At 39.2% G+C, this 18,451-nt stretch overlaps 1 protein-coding gene across 2 annotated transcripts in view; it reads right to left on the bottom strand.

Annotated features, from left to right (window-relative positions):
- Positions 1-6,009: 6,009 nt before the first annotated feature.
- LOC142549400 (callose synthase 10-like) overlaps positions 6,010-18,451 on the bottom strand; it is a 41,327-nt gene continuing 28,885 nt past the window's right edge. For both annotated transcript variants that reach the window (XM_075658329.1, XM_075658330.1), the window contains 15 exons: positions 13,281-13,396; positions 13,092-13,175; positions 12,752-12,864; positions 12,023-12,075; positions 11,768-11,944; positions 11,625-11,672; positions 9,598-9,756; positions 9,123-9,236; positions 8,954-9,042; positions 8,642-8,800; positions 8,378-8,480; positions 7,876-7,995; positions 7,263-7,313; positions 6,994-7,176; positions 6,010-6,441 (listed from right to left, as the gene is read on the bottom strand). In XM_075658329.1, coding sequence (XP_075514444.1) covers positions 6,196-6,441; positions 6,994-7,176; positions 7,263-7,313; positions 7,876-7,995; positions 8,378-8,480; positions 8,642-8,800; positions 8,954-9,042; positions 9,123-9,236; positions 9,598-9,756; positions 11,625-11,672; positions 11,768-11,944; positions 12,023-12,075; positions 12,752-12,864; positions 13,092-13,175; positions 13,281-13,396 — 1,815 coding nt within the window. In that variant the 3' untranslated portion in view covers positions 6,010-6,195. The remainder of the gene's footprint in view (positions 6,442-6,993; positions 7,177-7,262; positions 7,314-7,875; positions 7,996-8,377; positions 8,481-8,641; positions 8,801-8,953; positions 9,043-9,122; positions 9,237-9,597; positions 9,757-11,624; positions 11,673-11,767; positions 11,945-12,022; positions 12,076-12,751; positions 12,865-13,091; positions 13,176-13,280; positions 13,397-18,451) is intronic.

Below are 18,451 nucleotides of genomic sequence, written 5' to 3'. Positions count from 1 at the left end.
TTTCTGGTTGGAATTATTTGATGTGGCAGAAGGGCGCTGTGACATTGTTATGTTACTCAACTGTATGTAGTATACTTTCTTCTTTTTAAGGTAAAGCCAACTCTATCGAAAGGTATGAAACAACATTTATAGGAGGGAGGGGCATTAGACCAACACCTAATTTGACTGTTAAATATATTTGCTTGCTTCTAATTTTAGGATTTGGTGCTAGGTAAAAAGTTGATTTCTGAATCTGTTCTGTATTTAGGTTCAAAACATGAGCAAGATGGCCGAGTTATTTTGACTGAATTTGAATCATTCCGTCTATTGAACACATATGTTCCTACTTCCTAACAATGGATGGAAAGAGGATGAATCCTCATTCCAGAGGAGGAGAAAATGGGATGAGAGGATGTTAGAATTTGTGCTCAGAATGTATGATGAGCCACTTATCTGGTGTGGTGAACTTAATGTTAGGTACGAAACTTTGGCTGTGACTCCTTTCTGCATCACTCTGCCCACTCCTGTTTCTTGCGGTGTCCTCCAAGTTTATTCCCGGCATTTAAGCATAAATTTGATTTGTTGAATCATTTACTTATGGTGATGATTCCTTCCATTTGGGACCGAAATAGCAAGTGTTCTTACTTTAAATCACCTGAAAACGCAATTCAATAATGGAAACTATTAAATATTCTGTGGCTAAATTAATGTGAAAAATTGTTTTATTGTTGCACTTTAATAATAAGTCGGAGCCTTCTTGGTGTCCTATTGCTAAAATCATATTTATAGTTGGATGCTGCTGTTGTCTAAGATTAATAAGTACATTTATTAAGAACGTCTAATGCCTTTGTTAAACTCAATTTCACCGATTCTATGTAAATGTGGAACTTTCCTACTCTAAAGCATTTTACAATTTTATATATTTCATGATCCCAACTGGCCAAATATATGTCTAAAATCATGCTACAATATGGTTTGTCATACATCCAGGGGTATAGGACAGGTATTGAATTTGTTGGAGAAGTGTGTGGTCAGAAAATTGGCATTTGTTTGTAGCAGTTTCCAGTTTCATGCCTCTGCACTGTTCCTCCATTTTATAGATTTAATTTCTTGCTCTTTTATTACGATATTTTTTTAATATAAGAAACGATATTTTGTTAAATACTTAAAGCTTTTAATTACAATAAACGGACTAGTAATCCACTCACAACAAAATACTAGACAAGATCCTAGCCCTATCAACAATACACAAAAGTCAAATCTCTCAATAAATATGAAATTGAGACATTCTGAAAGTCTTCATGAGATTCAATCCAAGTAGATATTTTGATTCTCAGCATTTTCTTTCGTATCTTCAACGTTATAAAAAATTCTTCTATTCCGTCCGCACAGACCAACATATGTCATGAACAACCAATTTCCGAAAAGTTCTGACTCTCTTGCCAAGAAATTGTCCAAGATCTGTATCGAATAAATCTTGCATTGATTTCGACACTATCCAAACCATTCTCAGTTCTTCTAAAGCTCTCGCCCACCACCCACTCGTGAATGTACAAGGAATCGACATTCTGTGTCTCCCTATCATAGACCGACACAATACACACCAATTTGGGCACAGAGCACACGTGGGTCATCTCTTTTGCATCATCTCCAAAGTCGGAAACATACCCAAAACCATTGTCCATGAGAATACTTGAATCTTTGTTGGATCTGGAGCTTTCCAAATAACATTGTAAAATGGAAAAGCGAGAAAGCTATTGCTCGAGAAGAAAGACTCAATGAAAGATTTGACTGAAAAGAAACCTGACGGATCCCTACCTCACACTCGACATCATCTACCCCTATCTAAATCTCTTTTTAACGCATTCAACTCACACAACTCCTCATCCTTCACAACCCTCCAAAATGCAAGTCTCGTGATGGAAAAGAGGATTGATACCCTCATAAGAGCCGGGGTCATTGGTCATGAATGACCCGGGATAACAAATGGATTCCCAAATCAGGGTTATTATGCATGATTGATTCTTCTGAAGCTAGGCAGATGCAAGCTCAGGCTCAACTCTCCGGGCAACCAGAAGCCCGGGCTCTCATATAGGCTCCCGAGAGGCATTATACCCGAGCTACCTCAATAAAAGTGCCGCACTCGAGTGCTATCTTATCTGTCAGAACTACAAGGGTTTGGCGTGTCAGAAAAGCTATCAGAGGTAGGGTGGCTTGACAGGAAGTCAACATCAAAGGCTATGAGTGGTAGGTGTACGCGCAAATCGAGGTAATCCTTGATTTTCCTTCCTATAAATAGCAAGTATGCATCTCATTTAAATGATTCTGAATTCTTTGAACTCTCGAGCACTCACATATTCTCACATATATTCGCTTGTATTCATCTTCAACCTGCTGACTTAAGCATCGGAGTGGCCACACCGGACACCCCTCCGGTGCCCATTCACGAGTTCTTTTTATTGTTTGCAGGTCACGATCGAATCCATCTACCTTGCTCATTTTCCTAAACAACATTATTGATTCGATCCGGTGGAGCACCCAATCCTGCTCATCGATTTCATTAGGATCGCATCATTGGCGCCGTCTGTGGGAACTTGAGCTCAAGACGTAGATATGGTTTCCATTCAAAACATCTATCTTGGAGTGGCATGGAAGAGTATTTGCTATGCACTCAGTAGCATACAGTTATATTAGTCACCTAATTTAGCTCAACCAGAGAAGTTTCACTCTACCGAAAATGAATTCGGATTCAATATTTCCAGGTTAGTGATTTGGTTTTTAATAAAACTAATATAACAGGAGGAGCAAAATGGTTAAAAGCCCGGGAGGTATGAGGCCCCGGCACATTCTTTAAAGTTCGGAAGACACGAGGCCCGGCACATTCTTTAAAGTCCGGGAGGTACTAGGCCCCGGCATCATATTTAAAGTCCAGGAGATACGAGGACCCCGACACATATCTTAAGCCCGGGAGGTATGAGGTCCCGGCACATTCTTTAAAGTCCGGGAAATATGAGGCCCCAGCACATTATCTTAAGCCCGGGAGGTATGAGGTCCCGGCACATTCTTTAAAGCTCGGGAGGTACGAGGCCCCGACATCATATTTAAAGTCCGGGAAATACGAGGCCCCGGCACATTATCTTAAGCCCGGGAGGTATGAGGTCCCGACACATTATTTAAAGTCCGGGAGACACGAGATCCCAGCATATTCTTTAAAGTCCGAGAGACATGAGGCCCCGGCACATTCTTGAAAGTCCGGGAGATATGGGGCCCCGGCACCATATTTAAAGTCCGGGGCTCCGTACCCTGGCTCGGGGCTCCGCACCTCGACCATTATTTAAAGTCCAGGGCTCCGTACCCTATCTCGGGGCTCCGCACCTCGACCAATCTAAGTCTAGGGCACCGCACCCTGGCTCGGGGCTCCGCACCTCGACCATTATTTAAAGTTCAGGGCTCCGTACCCTGGCTCGGGGCTCCGCACCTCGACCAATCTAAGTCCAGGGCTCCGTACCCTGGCTTGAGGCTCCGTACCTCGACCATTATCTAAGCCCAGGGCTCCGTACCCTGGCTCGGGGCACCACACCTCGACCATTTACAAGTCCCGAGACATGCTCCCCGGCCCAAGGCTCCGCACCTTGGTTATTGATAAGTCCAGGGCTCCGTATCCTGGCTCGGGGCTCCGCACCTCGACCATTATCTATGCCCAGGGCTCCGTACCTTGGCTCGGGGCACCACACCTCGACCATTCCCAAGTCCCGAGACATGCTCTCCTGCCCAAGGCTCCACACCTTGGTTATTGATAAGTCCAGGGCTCCGTACCCTGGCTGTGGGCTCCGCACCTCGACCATTATCTAAGCTCAGGGCTCCGTATCCTGGCTCGGGGCACCACGCCTCGATCATTTCCAAGTCCCGGGACATGCTTCCCGGCCCAAGGCTCCGCACCTTGGTTATTGATAAGTCCAGGGCTCCGTACCCTGGCTCGGGGCTCCGTATCTCGACCATTATCTAAGCCCAGGGCTCCGTACCCTAGCTCGGGGCTTTGCACCTCGACCATTATCTAAGCCCAGGGCTCCGCACCCTGGCTCGGGGCACCACACCTCGACCATTCCCAAGTCTGGGAGACACGAGGCCCCGGCACATTATTCAAGTCCTGGAGACACGAGGCCCCGACACATTAATCAAAGTCCGGGAGATATGAGCCCCCGGCATATTATCTAAAGTCCGGGAGACAGGAGGTCCCGACACATTATTTAAGTTCGGGAGACACGAGGCCCCAGCATATTATATCAAGTCCTTGAGACATGAGGCTCCGACACCTCATCCCATCTATGGGAGACATGAACCCCCCGATGCTTTTATAAAACAAGATTGATTATCTCTTTGGGAATCCAAGAATGACTGATCGGGACAGCGAGTATGACTCTAGCCCTACTATTTAAGGGATGGGTGATGATACCCTCATAAGAGCCCGGGTCATTACAAATGGATTCTCAAATCAGGGTTATTATGCATGATTGATTCTTCTGAAGCCAGGCAGATGCAAGCTCAGGCTCAACTCTCCGGGCAACCAGAAGCCCGGGCTCTCATATAAGCTCCCGGGAGGCATTCTACCCGGGTTACCTCGATAACAGAACCGCACTCGAGTGCTATCTTATCTGTCAAAACTACAGGAGTTTGGCGTGTCAGAAAAGCTATCAGAGGTAGGGTGGCTTGACAGGAAGTCAACATCAAAGGCTATGAGTGGTAGGTGTACGCGCAAATCGAGGTAATCCTTGATTTTCCTTCCTATAAATAGCAGGTATGCATCTCATTTAAATGTTTCCGAATTCTTTGAACTCTCGAGCACTCACATATATTCTCACATATACATCTTCAACCTACTGACTTAAGCATCGGAGTGGCCACGCCGGACACCCCTCCGACGCTCATTCACGAGTTCCTTTTATTGTTTGCAGGTCACGAACGAAGCCATCTACCTTGCTCATTTTCCCTAAACAACATTATTGATTCGATCCGGTAGAGCACTCGACCCTGCTCATCCATTTCACTAGGATCGCATCAAGGATGAATGATCAAATAAAGCAAAATGAGATATAGGCATATTATGAACCGAAGAAAGCTGAAATAAAGGCGAATAAAGATCCCGAAAAAAATAATCCTCCTACCGCCTATCCTCTCAAAACCTGACCTCGGTACCTCATCTAACCACTATCATCACTTATGGATGAAAACTCGGGTAAGATTTAGAAATAAACTTCCATGGGTATCTGAACGTCACATTTCTTGCTAAATCCGCTTCCTATCCATTATCTTGTAACGCCCTAACTCACTATAATCTTTTTCCATGTCCCTTCTTCTGCGGAAAACCTCCACTACCATTTCCCCAACATGGCTCTATTCCTCAAATAAATATTCTCAATACCCAAACCCTCTCTATTTTTGGGTTGACGCACTTGCTCCCAAGCAACCAAATGACTGTGATTCACACACAATCCACCAGCTGATCAGAATGGCTTACTCATTAACCATAGCATATAGCATCATGCAACAAAATATTTATTTTCAAAAACACATTTCCATAAAAGTTATTTTAAAATTATCATTAGCACTAGCAAGAACCACCGATGGAACCGGGACAAACAATAAATCGGGATGCATTTTTATTTATTGAGGAGGCCCTAGTTTTTGGGTTGAACGATATATATCTGGAAGGGGTGTAAACTCAGTTTAGCCTATGAATTGTCTATTATTTTGACAGGGTGCAATTTTATTTGATCCCATTCAAGCACACATTTTCTACTTTTTTATCCTGATTTTATTTAATTATCAATTACCTCATTTGACAAAAAATATCGTATAGTTTCAAGCGTGAGGCAATATTTAAGTTTAACGAAGTCCCATAAACTCTCAACTGGTAGAAAAATATTTAAAACATATGCCAATTTTGGAAAAGGTGACCATCCACCAAATTATCCAACGTCAAAGGGGTTAATTTGGTGAAGGGGCGTGCAAAATTTTCTCCAAGAGTCGATGTATGAAAATTCAAATATATTATTTGGCCAAAACATCAACCACCAATAATATTTGCACATGAATAGACTTACATGACGTGCTACCAAAATTTGATGTCGAACATCATAACCGAACTATAAAAGCTTTCCACAACATTCAACTGAGAAGAGCGAAATATGGAAGAAAAAATCAAATTTAGCGTTCAAGTTAAAAAGAGGAGGCCTCCACATTAGCTTTGTTTCCAGCAAGAATAAGAGAGATCTCCAGACCACGACTGAACGCTTGGTTGAACAGAAGGCGAGACTGAAATGTTGACACAAAGGGGAACCATGAGAGTATAGCGATAGGGGCAAAGATTATTATACCCATTCCAGCATCGTACATTCGGGCGAATTCCTTCACAAAATCCCAAAGGCCTAAACTCTTCACTACTCTCTTCCATGTGATGGCCAACTGCATAAAATTTGTTGTGAAATGCAATTAGAGGACAATCATAAGGAAACTGCACTAAAATACAGCACAGAAGAAATAGAACACGAAAACCATTCTTCCTGGGGGGTATCTCTTTTAGCGAAACACTTGGATTTTTTATTGAAGTAGCAGATATACTAGCACCAAGTTGATGTAACATGAACAAAACTTCCTTAATTGTCAATGGTGGAGTATGCTTGGAATGGATGGAATTTCATTGAAAGAAGGTATACATCATAAACAAATCAATCAATGTATAAGCACGACCTAGAAGCGTAAGTGCTAGCGTAGACAAACCTTATCATTGCATTTATTGGATTTTCATTTTCAAATTTACAACTACACATGGTGCCTTGACAAGTGATAAAGAGTCAGAAAACCACACGTTTGATATGGAGAATTCATTGTAATCACCTTAAGATTCCTTGATACGCTTTTTGTGATTGTTATGCATACAACATACAAGGAAAAGTGTGTGCTCATTCAATTCCTGAAGAAAACAAACGCAAGCAGGATCTAATGATAATAACTTACACAAAGAATGAGCCATCCTGTGGGAATAAACGCTAGGATGCTAGCAAACAAATCAGGAACAGATAGGTCCGTGAACAGAACGACAAGGCAAAGGGCTATTATGAGTCCCAGAGCCGTAACTCCTTGCATAAACCGAAGCATTAACTGGAAATTGGTGGACCTTTTAGGACTAAATGTGAATATCTGAAAAAAGGAAGATTAAGTAATTGTTCTGAATTGAGTGAAAGTATAAAAATCATATAACGGTAAGCAAAAGGACAAAGCCAAACCTTAAAGATCATAACTATACCAGCAAGTACAACCCAAGAGAAGCCGTAGATCTAATGACAAATAATGGAACTGATTAAATGATTAACAATTGGAGTTTAAGAGAGATGACATGCCAAAATCGAAGTACACCAGCAAAATTCATTGAATTTGATCCATGTCCAAATAGATGTCAATTGTCACTCAAAAATCAATACACACTAAATGATGGCAACTCTTTGGGGCAGCATAAGTTAAAAGAACAAGGCCTTTGGAAAAATAAAATGTGACACCAAATAGCACATAAATTATATTTTTCATAACACCTAGGCTTTAAGTGATAGAAATGATTAAGAGGCACAATTTCGATACAGAGTATGTTCCTATCTACTGATTAACTATATAACTATCAAGAACAAAGAAATATTTACTTTGGATATTGTCCCCTTTTCTTGAAAAAACCTTCACCAAAACAGTAGGGTAATCGATATTTGTAGGCGTTTTTGCAGCTTTTTGTTTTGTGTTCATAGCTTAGGAGTTCGTATAGGAATTACTAGATACAATGTATTGACTAATTATCTTGTAACTAGACACCAAACATACACTCAGAGCCCGTAAGATAGAGAAAAAGTATACCGCCAGTGACGTATCCTTTCCAGTAAGATGGAGTTTGTAAACAACGCCATACTGAAATATTACAAATCTCAAGCTCAAAACTGTTTCAAGTATCCTGCCTCTCAAAGTCTGAATATGAATCTGCGGAAAGAAACAAGTTTCTCAGAGAAGTAGCAGTAAAAAATGAGAATGGGCAGAGTTTTTTAAGTTAAAAATTAGTAACACAAACTGCAAATTGGAAATTTCCAATACAACGAAAAACCATACTCGGTTTTTGCATGGTATGTAGCAGAGTCAAATTCTCATTTTCAATAAATCAACATACTATAACAATTCTTAAAGCAGATATGAAATTGAAAAACGCAATCCAAGCATCGAACTTTCAACTTCTCAACACCTATCAATTCACAGTTACTCAACGAGGTATCATACCACGACATATAATAACAAAAAATTACATAAAGCCATTAACAATTTGAAGATAAATTATCCTTCCCACCCTACTAAAATTCCTGCAACACACCTGTTCTTCATCCCACCAAGACTCCCAACTGTTGTCGCCTTTGACACCAACTCCACCCTTGTACATTAGCCAATTGGTCCAATCATCAAAATCTTCCACAGTCCTGCAACATCACAGGATCCATTCTATAACAACAGAAAGAATAGGCACATCAACAGCATAGTTTCTCTTCCTCAAGCATGAACAAAGTTCTTTAACTTTAAAAAAAAGGCAAGGAGGCAAATTATCAATACAGTAATTTTTGTAGGTAATACTGAAACTTACTTCTGCCATTCAAATCCAGAGGGATTGAATATATAAGGAGCAAAGAGCCAAGAGATGACAAGAAACAAACTGCTCAGAGTTAGTAGAACAAAGGAAACAGCACCTCCCTTCGTGTAACCATAAGCAATGTAAACAATAAGTAGCACTGCCACTTCCAGCCTGAAAAATAGACTTAGAGCCTGTGAACTCGTCACATACACACCAACACAAAACAAACAAACCAACAAATATATATTCAAGCATTGTTGTTCATGTGGCACAAAGAGATGGATGCACTCAACACAACAGAATTTTTTGGTCGATGATACTCACGCTTTAACAAAATGACTTCTTGAGTAAAGCCTATAATTCTCCGCAAACTTGATGTGACGAACAACAAAACCTCTTCCAGTTGCTCGGTACTGGAAAAATTATATTCAACAGATTTTAATAACAAACTACATAAATATTTAGCCAATCAACCAGAAAGAAATTCAGATACCTTGGCACCTCCATGGAGTATAGTACGCCCAAAATAATGAGTTCTTGTCCCTAAAGAAAATGTGAAGAATACCGAACAAAGCTGAAGTTGCATCGTAATAAAACTGAAAACAGCCTGCATGAATTTATGTTAGGTAATAATAAACACCCGTCATCCATGCATATATAGAACATTCAAAAGGGTAACACATGTTATAACTAATAAAGTAACAAGTCACATGTTAACTAAAAATTTATGACAGTCCAAACATTGAAGAACCCCAAGAGAATTGAGTGAATTAAGCAAAACTGACTTGTTTACCAGTCTTTTTACCATATCAAAAGAGCTGTAAAATGTACAGTCTCAGGATAAACAAGGATACCATGGAAATAGATTTTGATTCCCAATCGACTTTTAGGGCCTATAACTATCTCAACAACAATGTAGAGGTCATATGGTGGAATCATGAAGTTAATGAATAAGAACCAGAAACAACCTGTAGTAATCCTAATTCCAGTATAAAACCCACGATCATGGGGACAGCAGTAAAAATTCCAATTTGGACCAGAAACTGAGCATTGAGTACGGCATCCAATGCAGAGTTACCCAAAATTTTAGCTTGCGATGAAATTCCTTCATCAAGTCCAGAGAATGCCTGAAATTTTAAAAATATAATCTGGAAGATTAGCATCTAAGATAAATAAAGATGATTATTAGCCAGGTAACGAATTTATCCTTTAAAACCAGGCATTCCTCAGATCAATTTATGAGGTGGAAGCATATCAGCCATTGATTTTGGTTTACAATCTCTCAAAGATTATTGGAAATTTTGGCCATCTCAAAATTCTCGTATCTGACTACGCACCTTTAAAGGCACGTTGTGGGAAAATACTACCTCAATTCTTACAGTTACATTTCTGACGATTCCTCTGGCATCTAGCAATGCTAAATTAATGCATCTCTTGAGATATTTTGATCAATCGGCATTGACACAAGTGAACATGTACATCACCCAATAGAGATTATAGGGGAGGTTTTCAAATAAAGGATTTTGACATGTACGTATTGTGATCCTGGCAATCCCATGTCGAGAAATAGTTGAGATAAAATTGGAAAGTCAGATTAGACTAGAGCAGCTATCACGGGCTTGTGAATACACATCAGTTCATGATCAATTTATACTTGATTTATTAAAGGAGTAAGAAAATCTATTTCCATTCCATACTTTACTGCCTATGGGAAATAAATCTTCACACTAGTCATTATCTTCTCATGCTAGGTTTCGACTGTAGCTTCGAGAGTATCATCTCACATGATAGGTAATAAAGAAATATATTATCCTGTTCCTTTCTACCTTTATATATTTAAATTTCAAATTTCCTATGAACCTTTTGTTAATTAGTCAAACTACTGAAATAAACAACTGTTTCATAAAATTATTTTTCCTTTTGAATTTATGTAATATCGATTGACAGAACTTTTTGAATTATGGAATCTATGGATTGATACAAAGACTAATCCAGGCCATGAATGAGGACTTTTATTCTTTAAGTGAGAATAACCCATGTCTGACACATGACTTAGCTTTGACAACATCTTTAATCTACTCTATATTCTGACATCGACTTGGTCGTCCATCAATTGCAAATTTAAAAAAATCTTTTCAAGTCTTCTGTTAAGTTGTGCAAGTTGAGAAACCTGAAGCATAATTGTGCTTCCCAACCAACGTAGGTCAAAACATGAAATTCTTCCGCTTTAAGTTGTTTATTCAGTTTGGGGGTCAATGTCTTGTTACTTTAGTCTAGGTTAAATTTCATTGTAAGATAAATATTTATTAGCTACTGGATGTTAATCGGGTCTTCGAGGATACATTTTGGCAAAGAAATAAAAAAAATCAGGTCATGTTTGGCAATGCTTCTAAAAAACATTTTCAATTCTTCCCAAATAAAAAAAATATGTATCACGTTCTCCAATACAATCTTTAATGAAAAAAACTTTTTATCTCATTCCCATTTTCTACTGTAATCCTTACTTTTGCATTTTAAGATAACCCAAGCCAATCCTATTATTTGAAGCCCAATAAAGTTAAGCCCTCAATCGTACAATTATTTTAAAACGCTGCTTACATGTACCGGCAGACTTATTTCCATCAAATCAAAACTCTAAGCGCATGGCACTATATAATAATTAGATATAATTATAGACTCGTGGCAAAAGTAAGATAGTATAAATGTAGATAGGTACATTTGAAATTATTTTAAAACGCTGCTTAGATGATCATTGCTCATTTGTAGTATCAGTAAGCACCTAAAGTTAGTATAAATGTAGATAGGTACATATCCAAGGAAGAAATCCTTGTTCCTTGCATAATTTGAAACTTCGTACCTAATAATAATAAAAAATTTGTAACCCTCCACAAGCAATCATTTGCTAGGATGCAGAAAGCACATCATGTTTCCAATTCTAAATTCTTGATCAATCGTCCAAAAACAAAATAAAATTATATTTAAAGAGAGAAGTTACCAGATAAACTCTTCCATACAGGAAAACATACACGGTAAGAACAGTCATCTGCAATTAAGAGAAGTTCTATTAGATGATTGAGTAAACTTTATGGAGCCAAACACCAAGAGTTTTCAACAGTGAAGAATGCAATTCAGTTTTACCATTGTGCAAACATAGTAGCCAACAGTTGTGAAAAAGAAGGACATCATTCTGAAGAAGTCAAAAAGCTGCCCAAGTCTATAAACATCCCGGCTCAGAACTTGCTCTCCATTTCCTCCAGCGACTTTGCCTTCAAATAAGGCTATTTGGTTTAACCCAACATCTCTTCCCTTCCCAACCTAGCCAAGAAGCAGGATGTCAGAATAATGGGAACAAGTAATCTTCCATTATAGGTAAACAAGAAAACCCGTAAAGACCTGAATATATTCATGATGAGTTATGTTACCCTGTCTCAATGTTGAATTGAAGCCTGCAAATTTCAGGAGACAGTGTAGAGAGGCAAGTGCATAAAATAAATCTCACAGTCAGACTGAGAAATATACAAAATAATTTAAAAGGATTCTATATTGTGAAATAACAATAATACGACAGGACTGAAGCATCTATACATACAACAGTGATATACAATTAATTGCTGAGTGCTATTCTGCAAGTCCAAAACAATGAATGGCACGAAGAGAAAAAACAGTTTGAAAGAATCACTTTAACAAATGCAGATTACTGAAACGGTATATCCTATTATAATGCGACTTTATTTTTATTTTTTTATAGGGAACGATATTATATTATTCATTATTTCTCCTTGAAAACATCAGATTCCTACGCAATTCAATTACAAACCTTTCCACCACTTTATTTATATTCAAAACTCAGGAGCATATATTACCTCCTACATAATGTTAGCCATGCCATAAAATGACAACTAATAATATGCATTCGTATCAAGGAGAAATGTAGCAAGTTATATATATGAAGGTCCATCTGCTCAAGTTAAAGAATTAATATCTTAATTTGCAATGTGGGACAAAGTATGCATGCATAGGCAGGAGGGCCACTATCAGGAATAGCCGAAATTCCACATCTGTACTTAGGTGTATTAGTGAAAGCACATTATCGTGCCCATAATGAAAATCAGCCAACATTACCTGCAAAAATATCTTCACTGATATTAATGACGCGCGATGCTTTACTGATACCACCACGAGTAATATGAAAAATTCGGTCAAAGACATCTGGATGTCCATAATGCATACGGACTCTGCATGATTTCAAATGGGAAATTAGATAAATTCCCAACATGTAGATTCAGTGGTTTTAGCAGGGAAGTAAGATGAAAATTATCAAATAACAAAGAATCACATGATGTACATCTCGGGAACGTGTAATTGCCATGCACAAGGAGAAAGCAAGAAGCGAAAACACAAAGTATACACCCGAAAAGTGAGTCTAGAATGCATCATTAAACTATTAAAAATCTACACTTACTTCAAAGGTTTAGCCAAAACACGCTGACCCAAGGTCACGAAACTTGTCTCTTGGTTGGACATGAACCACGCCAAGGAAGAGACACTGCATTGATTTCAGACAAAATTTTGGATCATAGAGATTTCTCACCAAATGAATTGAACAGTAGTATGAGAGAGAGGAAGAGAGGACGGTAAGAGGTTATTCAACCTTCCAGTAAACACATGTTCTCTTACACCAAGAATTGTCGGGGGCCGAAGACCATGATTTTCCCGGAATTCCTCAAGGAGATTTCGCATTTTTATTGCCTCCTCAAGGTAGTTGTCCTAGATGACATTGAAGAATTTATTCCAAAGAAAAATAAAATAATCTTGCAACAAAATAAAGAAGAATGGAGTAACATCTGAACAAAATCACAGTAAAAGAAGATTAACACTAAGCAAGTGAGTGCCCATAAGATTTGTAAGAGCCGAGTCTGGCAGAACTCAGTAAGACTCAGTATAATCATGTGCACACACTTACTCAGCCCTAAACTGCCACTCTAGATCACCACACAATACCAGCCAACACCGACGGCTCCCAACAGAGGTTCACAACATGCTGCTTCTACCTTAAAACCACTTGCAAGTTGCGCTAATAGCCATCCCTAACACCCACATTACAGAAGTTCCACGTTCAGGAAACATATAGATATGCACACAGATCACAAGGGCCAATACACAAATTGAAAGAGCTTTTTGCGCACGCACGCACACATCTTCGGGACATGAAAACTTACACTCAAAACACAAAATAGAATTACACACACTAAAATGCATCCACAAGCACACATAGTTGTCAAAGGCGAGCGCCTCTCGCCCCAGGCGCGGGTGTTGCGCCTGGGACAATCCCAGGCGCATAATTTACAAAGGCGAGCCCAGCGCGCGCCTTAAGATTCCTTTTTTAAAAAAAAAATTCTGTAACAGAGAAGTTGCATTTTGAAATGCAACTTCTCTGTTTTTTTTTTTAATATTAACTTAAAATGTAAAAGGCCCAACCCAACCCCAAACCCTAGTAGCCCAGTTAACAAATTAAATAAGCGACAAGAGCTGTGCACTGCAACAGAATTACAGCCGACAACGTGACGACAACGTGAATAAGAGAAAGGCCAAGAACCATTTATTGAAGAAGCTTAGGTATCGGTTCTTCATGTTGTCGATATCTTATTTCTATTTTTACTTTTTTAAACCAGAAGTGCCGGTACCTATTTTAGAATTCATATTAAAGAATGTAGCACATGTGCAGAGAAAGATAGAGAACTGGGAGAAAGGCATGCAGAAATCAAAGCATATTTGATTGGACTGCCTTATTAAATTAAAATGAAATTTAAAACTACACATGTCTTAAATCCATGAAACCACAGCTAAAGGGACACGTTATCAATAAGACCAATTGGACTGCCTTTAATATCTTTTAATATTTTTTAATATTTAGACAAACCAGGGATGTCACTACCTTTAAGAGTTTAATATCTTCTAATATTTTTATTCCAGTGATTTCTTTTGTTATTTCATGTGAAGCCTTGAAAAGGCAACTAAATTTGGATGAATATTAAGTGAGTAAATGTCAAGTATTTGGCTCTGCATGGTTTATTAAATTATGTTATTGTATATATACCGAATTATTGATTAATATGTTGCAATATTTTCTCCAGGTTAATGTCTGCCTCTGAAAATTTGGAGAATCGTAAAGATCTTGGCTGGAATTATGGGAAATTAATCAATCCAAAAGACACTAATTCCGTGCAATGTGTTTTTTGTGACAAAATTCTCAAGGGAGAAATTTTTCGTCTCAAGCAAAATCTTGCTGGAGGCCATCGAAATGCCAAAGCATGTCCAAAATGCCCTGAGCATGTTAGAACTGAAATTCAAGTTTACATATCAAAAAAAAAAAATCAAGCGGCAAATGGACATGAATCCTAGTTTTGATGAATTTGATGAGCAATTGGAAATTTTGGAAGATGATGATGTGGTTCCAATCCCTCGAAAAGTCAACACCGAGTTCCGCCGCCATCCCTCCCTGTTTTCTCCGGTCAAAAGACAAAGACTGTTGGTCCTCTTGATTATTTCTTTGCCAACAATATAGATCAAGTTGTGAGTCAAGGAAAGCAAAAAGAAGCAAAAGATTCAAAAAAATATGATGAAAGTCAGAAAAAAGTGAGAGACTCTGTGGTGTAGTATTTTGTCAAAAAGTGACAGCTGAATGGTGGTTGGCTTATGGTTCTACGACCCCACAATTGCAAGATTTTGATGTGAGAATTCTCAGCCTACGTGCAGTGCTTCTGGTTGTGAGCGGAACTGGAGTATGTTTCAGCATGTAAGTATTTAAATTTTAACATTGAATAGATACTCTTGAGTCTTGACATATTAATTGTAATTATTATTTTGAACAATTCATGAAGGATGAATGTATTTTAAAATTTTTGCAGCTTCATTTGAAAAGAAGAAACAGGTTGGCGCAGAAGCGTTTGAATGATCTAGTCTTCATTAAATATAACAGGGCATTGAAATGTCAATATGATTGCGCGACAAAATTGATCCTATTTCATTGGATGATATCGATGATAGCAATGAATGGTTGATGGGAGGATTGGACAATGAAGAAAATAATCTAGTCTTTGAGGATGATGATTTGACATGGGGTGATGTAGGCCGAGCGTCTGGGGTTGGGGAACCGATTTATGGTTTTAGATCTCGTGCTTCATCTTCTTCAAACGAGGTAAGGGCATCTACATCCAAAACAACCAGTAAAAGGCCAATTTCACATCTTTTGGATGAAGAGGAAGAAGAAATTGACGTTGATCAAGAAAGTGGTGAAGATCAAGAAGAATACAAGTCCGAAAGTTCTAGGGACTCTGATGATTCGATGGAAGAAGATGAACTTGATTTGGATGATTGAAGAATTTTAATCGTGTTACTTATTATTATGAACTTATTAATTATTTGTTGTTTTGTGTGACATTGTGACTTAATTATTTCATATTTTACTATTTCATTCTAAGATAAATATATTTTTAAAAAAAATTAAAAACGTGTGCCTTGCTTCGGTAAGGCGCGCGCCTCGCCTTGCGCCTCGCGCCTCAGGCTCCAGAGCCCTTGTGCGCCTCGGTGCGCCTTGCGCCCTTGACAACTATGCAAGCACATAACATACAAACATCACCAATAGGTTTTCATAAGCAATTCAAATTGAAGGAAATAAGAAGATTTAAGGCTGAAACTTAAAATTGAGCCAACATCAGGGGAATCACGTGAAAACCCTAGAGAGAGAATTTTTTGAAAATGCTCTCCCTTTTTGCTCCTGAATTGTGGCGGCAGATTACTCCATGACCCACCATCACCGATCAACATCTACCATTTACATCCACCATCTAACACCTCCCTTCGTCGGTCGCCGGTCGTTGAAGCTTTCTTCTTCTTTTTTCTTTTTTTGACAGTTTTCTTCATACTTTTTTTAACGTAAATGGCCCCCAATCACGTACTTGGCTAGCTTCGACCAGCGGCCTCATCTCCTGGCCTCAAACTAACTTATCCACACTGTCGGCACTCACTTTCCCCTGCTGATCTCTTTCTCTTTTGCGTTCCAAACTCAATATGGACGCTGACCTCAGTCCAGACTAGATCAGCCCAGCATCTTTTTCTTCCAACCTGAGCCTACCTTCATGTGGTCTTTCCGACCAGTATTGATTTCCGCCGGTCTCAACTTTATCGCCAGGGACATTTGGTCTTCTTTTCTTCTTCATAATTTGACCTCAGCCTCAGCACTGTTTTAGCTCCATCCAGTGCTGCTAGCCCTAGGTCTAGTTTCGTCGATTTACTCCACAATCCACTGATTATGGCCTTTGTTTTCGTTTTAATCAGCACCAGCCTTCAGGTTTCTATATGCGGCAGTGGCGTCTCTCAAGGCAGCATGTCACGGGATCCCCAAATAGGATGGGTAATCTGCCTTTGAGGTGTTCTGGGGATGTGCTGCTCCTAGTGTGGAGGGAGAATTCAAAGTTGAACAAAAATTGTTCATAAATAAAAAGGGAAGTGGGAGGAACTCAACATGCGAGCTATTTGTTGGGTGTGCCAAATGGATATTTTCAAAGCTTAGGGAGTACATCAATAACTCTAAATCATGCCCGGATTTTAACCGTTTCAGGGGCATCAATGCAGTATTCTCTATTCAAAGGTTTGTTAACAATATAGGCCGCTTTTTGGAAGTGTCTCAGATCATGCAACAAGGTAAGAGGCAGCATATCATTATACCGTGTGGCATTGCCATGTGAGGGTGGAAGTGTTTGGCAAATAATATTTCGAAAGCAATGCGTGGGACGATAGAGATGTGAGTTTTTCCACATGTAGGCCTAAAGCGAGATAATCAATCAAATCAGAAAGATTATCATGCATGGCAAAAACCAGTGTCTACAAAGATCGAGGAGAATGAATTCTTTAAATGTAAGGATAAGGATTGGAGTGAAGCATTTATTATCACAAGAGAGGAAGTTAACATCTCTTGGGACTTGATTCGGGCGGTTCTTGGTAAGGCGGTCAAACAGTACAGTGAAATCTTTCTGTTCCAAGCTAATAAGGCGGTGTGGTGGCTGAATAGTGAGTATGATTCCATGTTTATTTGAGGTTCAGGAGATGCTTTTTTGAAAAGAGGGTCACTTTATCGTTTGAACAGTGGAGACAGGACATAAGAAAAAAGAGAGTGTTGGAGTGTTGTGATAATTGGGTTATGATATTTGGACATCCGTGGAATCTGTGGTCGACCGATGTGCTTAAGATTATTAGGGACTCTTGTGGAAGCTTGTTGGAATTAGTAAAGAAACTACTATGTTTAAGGAATTATCAGCAGCCAAAATTACGGTGGTAGGGCATGAAGGAGGTTTCATTAATAGTACGGTGCAGATTCAATCGGAGTATGGGCTTCTGAACATTCGAGTAGTGGTGAACTCTGTCAATATAGCCGCGTATGAGATATCTGAACAATGATCTTATGCTCAAGTGGTTGTTGATCGGGCTAAGAAGCCTGATGATGGGGGAAACTGAAAGGAATTTATGAGGGGCAGAGCGAAGCAGGACCGTCTACAAGTCCAAAAATGCTAGATGTGGATATCAGGATCGAGAAGGACAAACAGAATGAGGAAGAAAGCGTGGGAAAAGAAAATGAAACTGGGATTTGTGAGAATGAAGATAGGGCTACATCCAAAGGCATTAATGAGATTGGGGACTTTGGACATACTCACAGAATTGAAGAAGTGGAATTGTTTGGTAGAGAAATCCAAGAGCAGAACAATAATAAAAGCAAAGGGGCAAGTTCAGCTGACAAGCAATTTGGGTCAGAACCGATAGCAGACA

Source organism: Primulina tabacum, chromosome 6 (genome assembly GCF_025594145.1).
Source record: "Primulina tabacum isolate GXHZ01 chromosome 6, ASM2559414v2, whole genome shotgun sequence".
NCBI lineage: Eukaryota > Viridiplantae > Streptophyta > Magnoliopsida > Lamiales > Gesneriaceae > Primulina > Primulina tabacum.
Note: the sequence above shows the minus strand (reverse complement) of the source record. Positions and strands in the feature narration are given on the sequence as shown.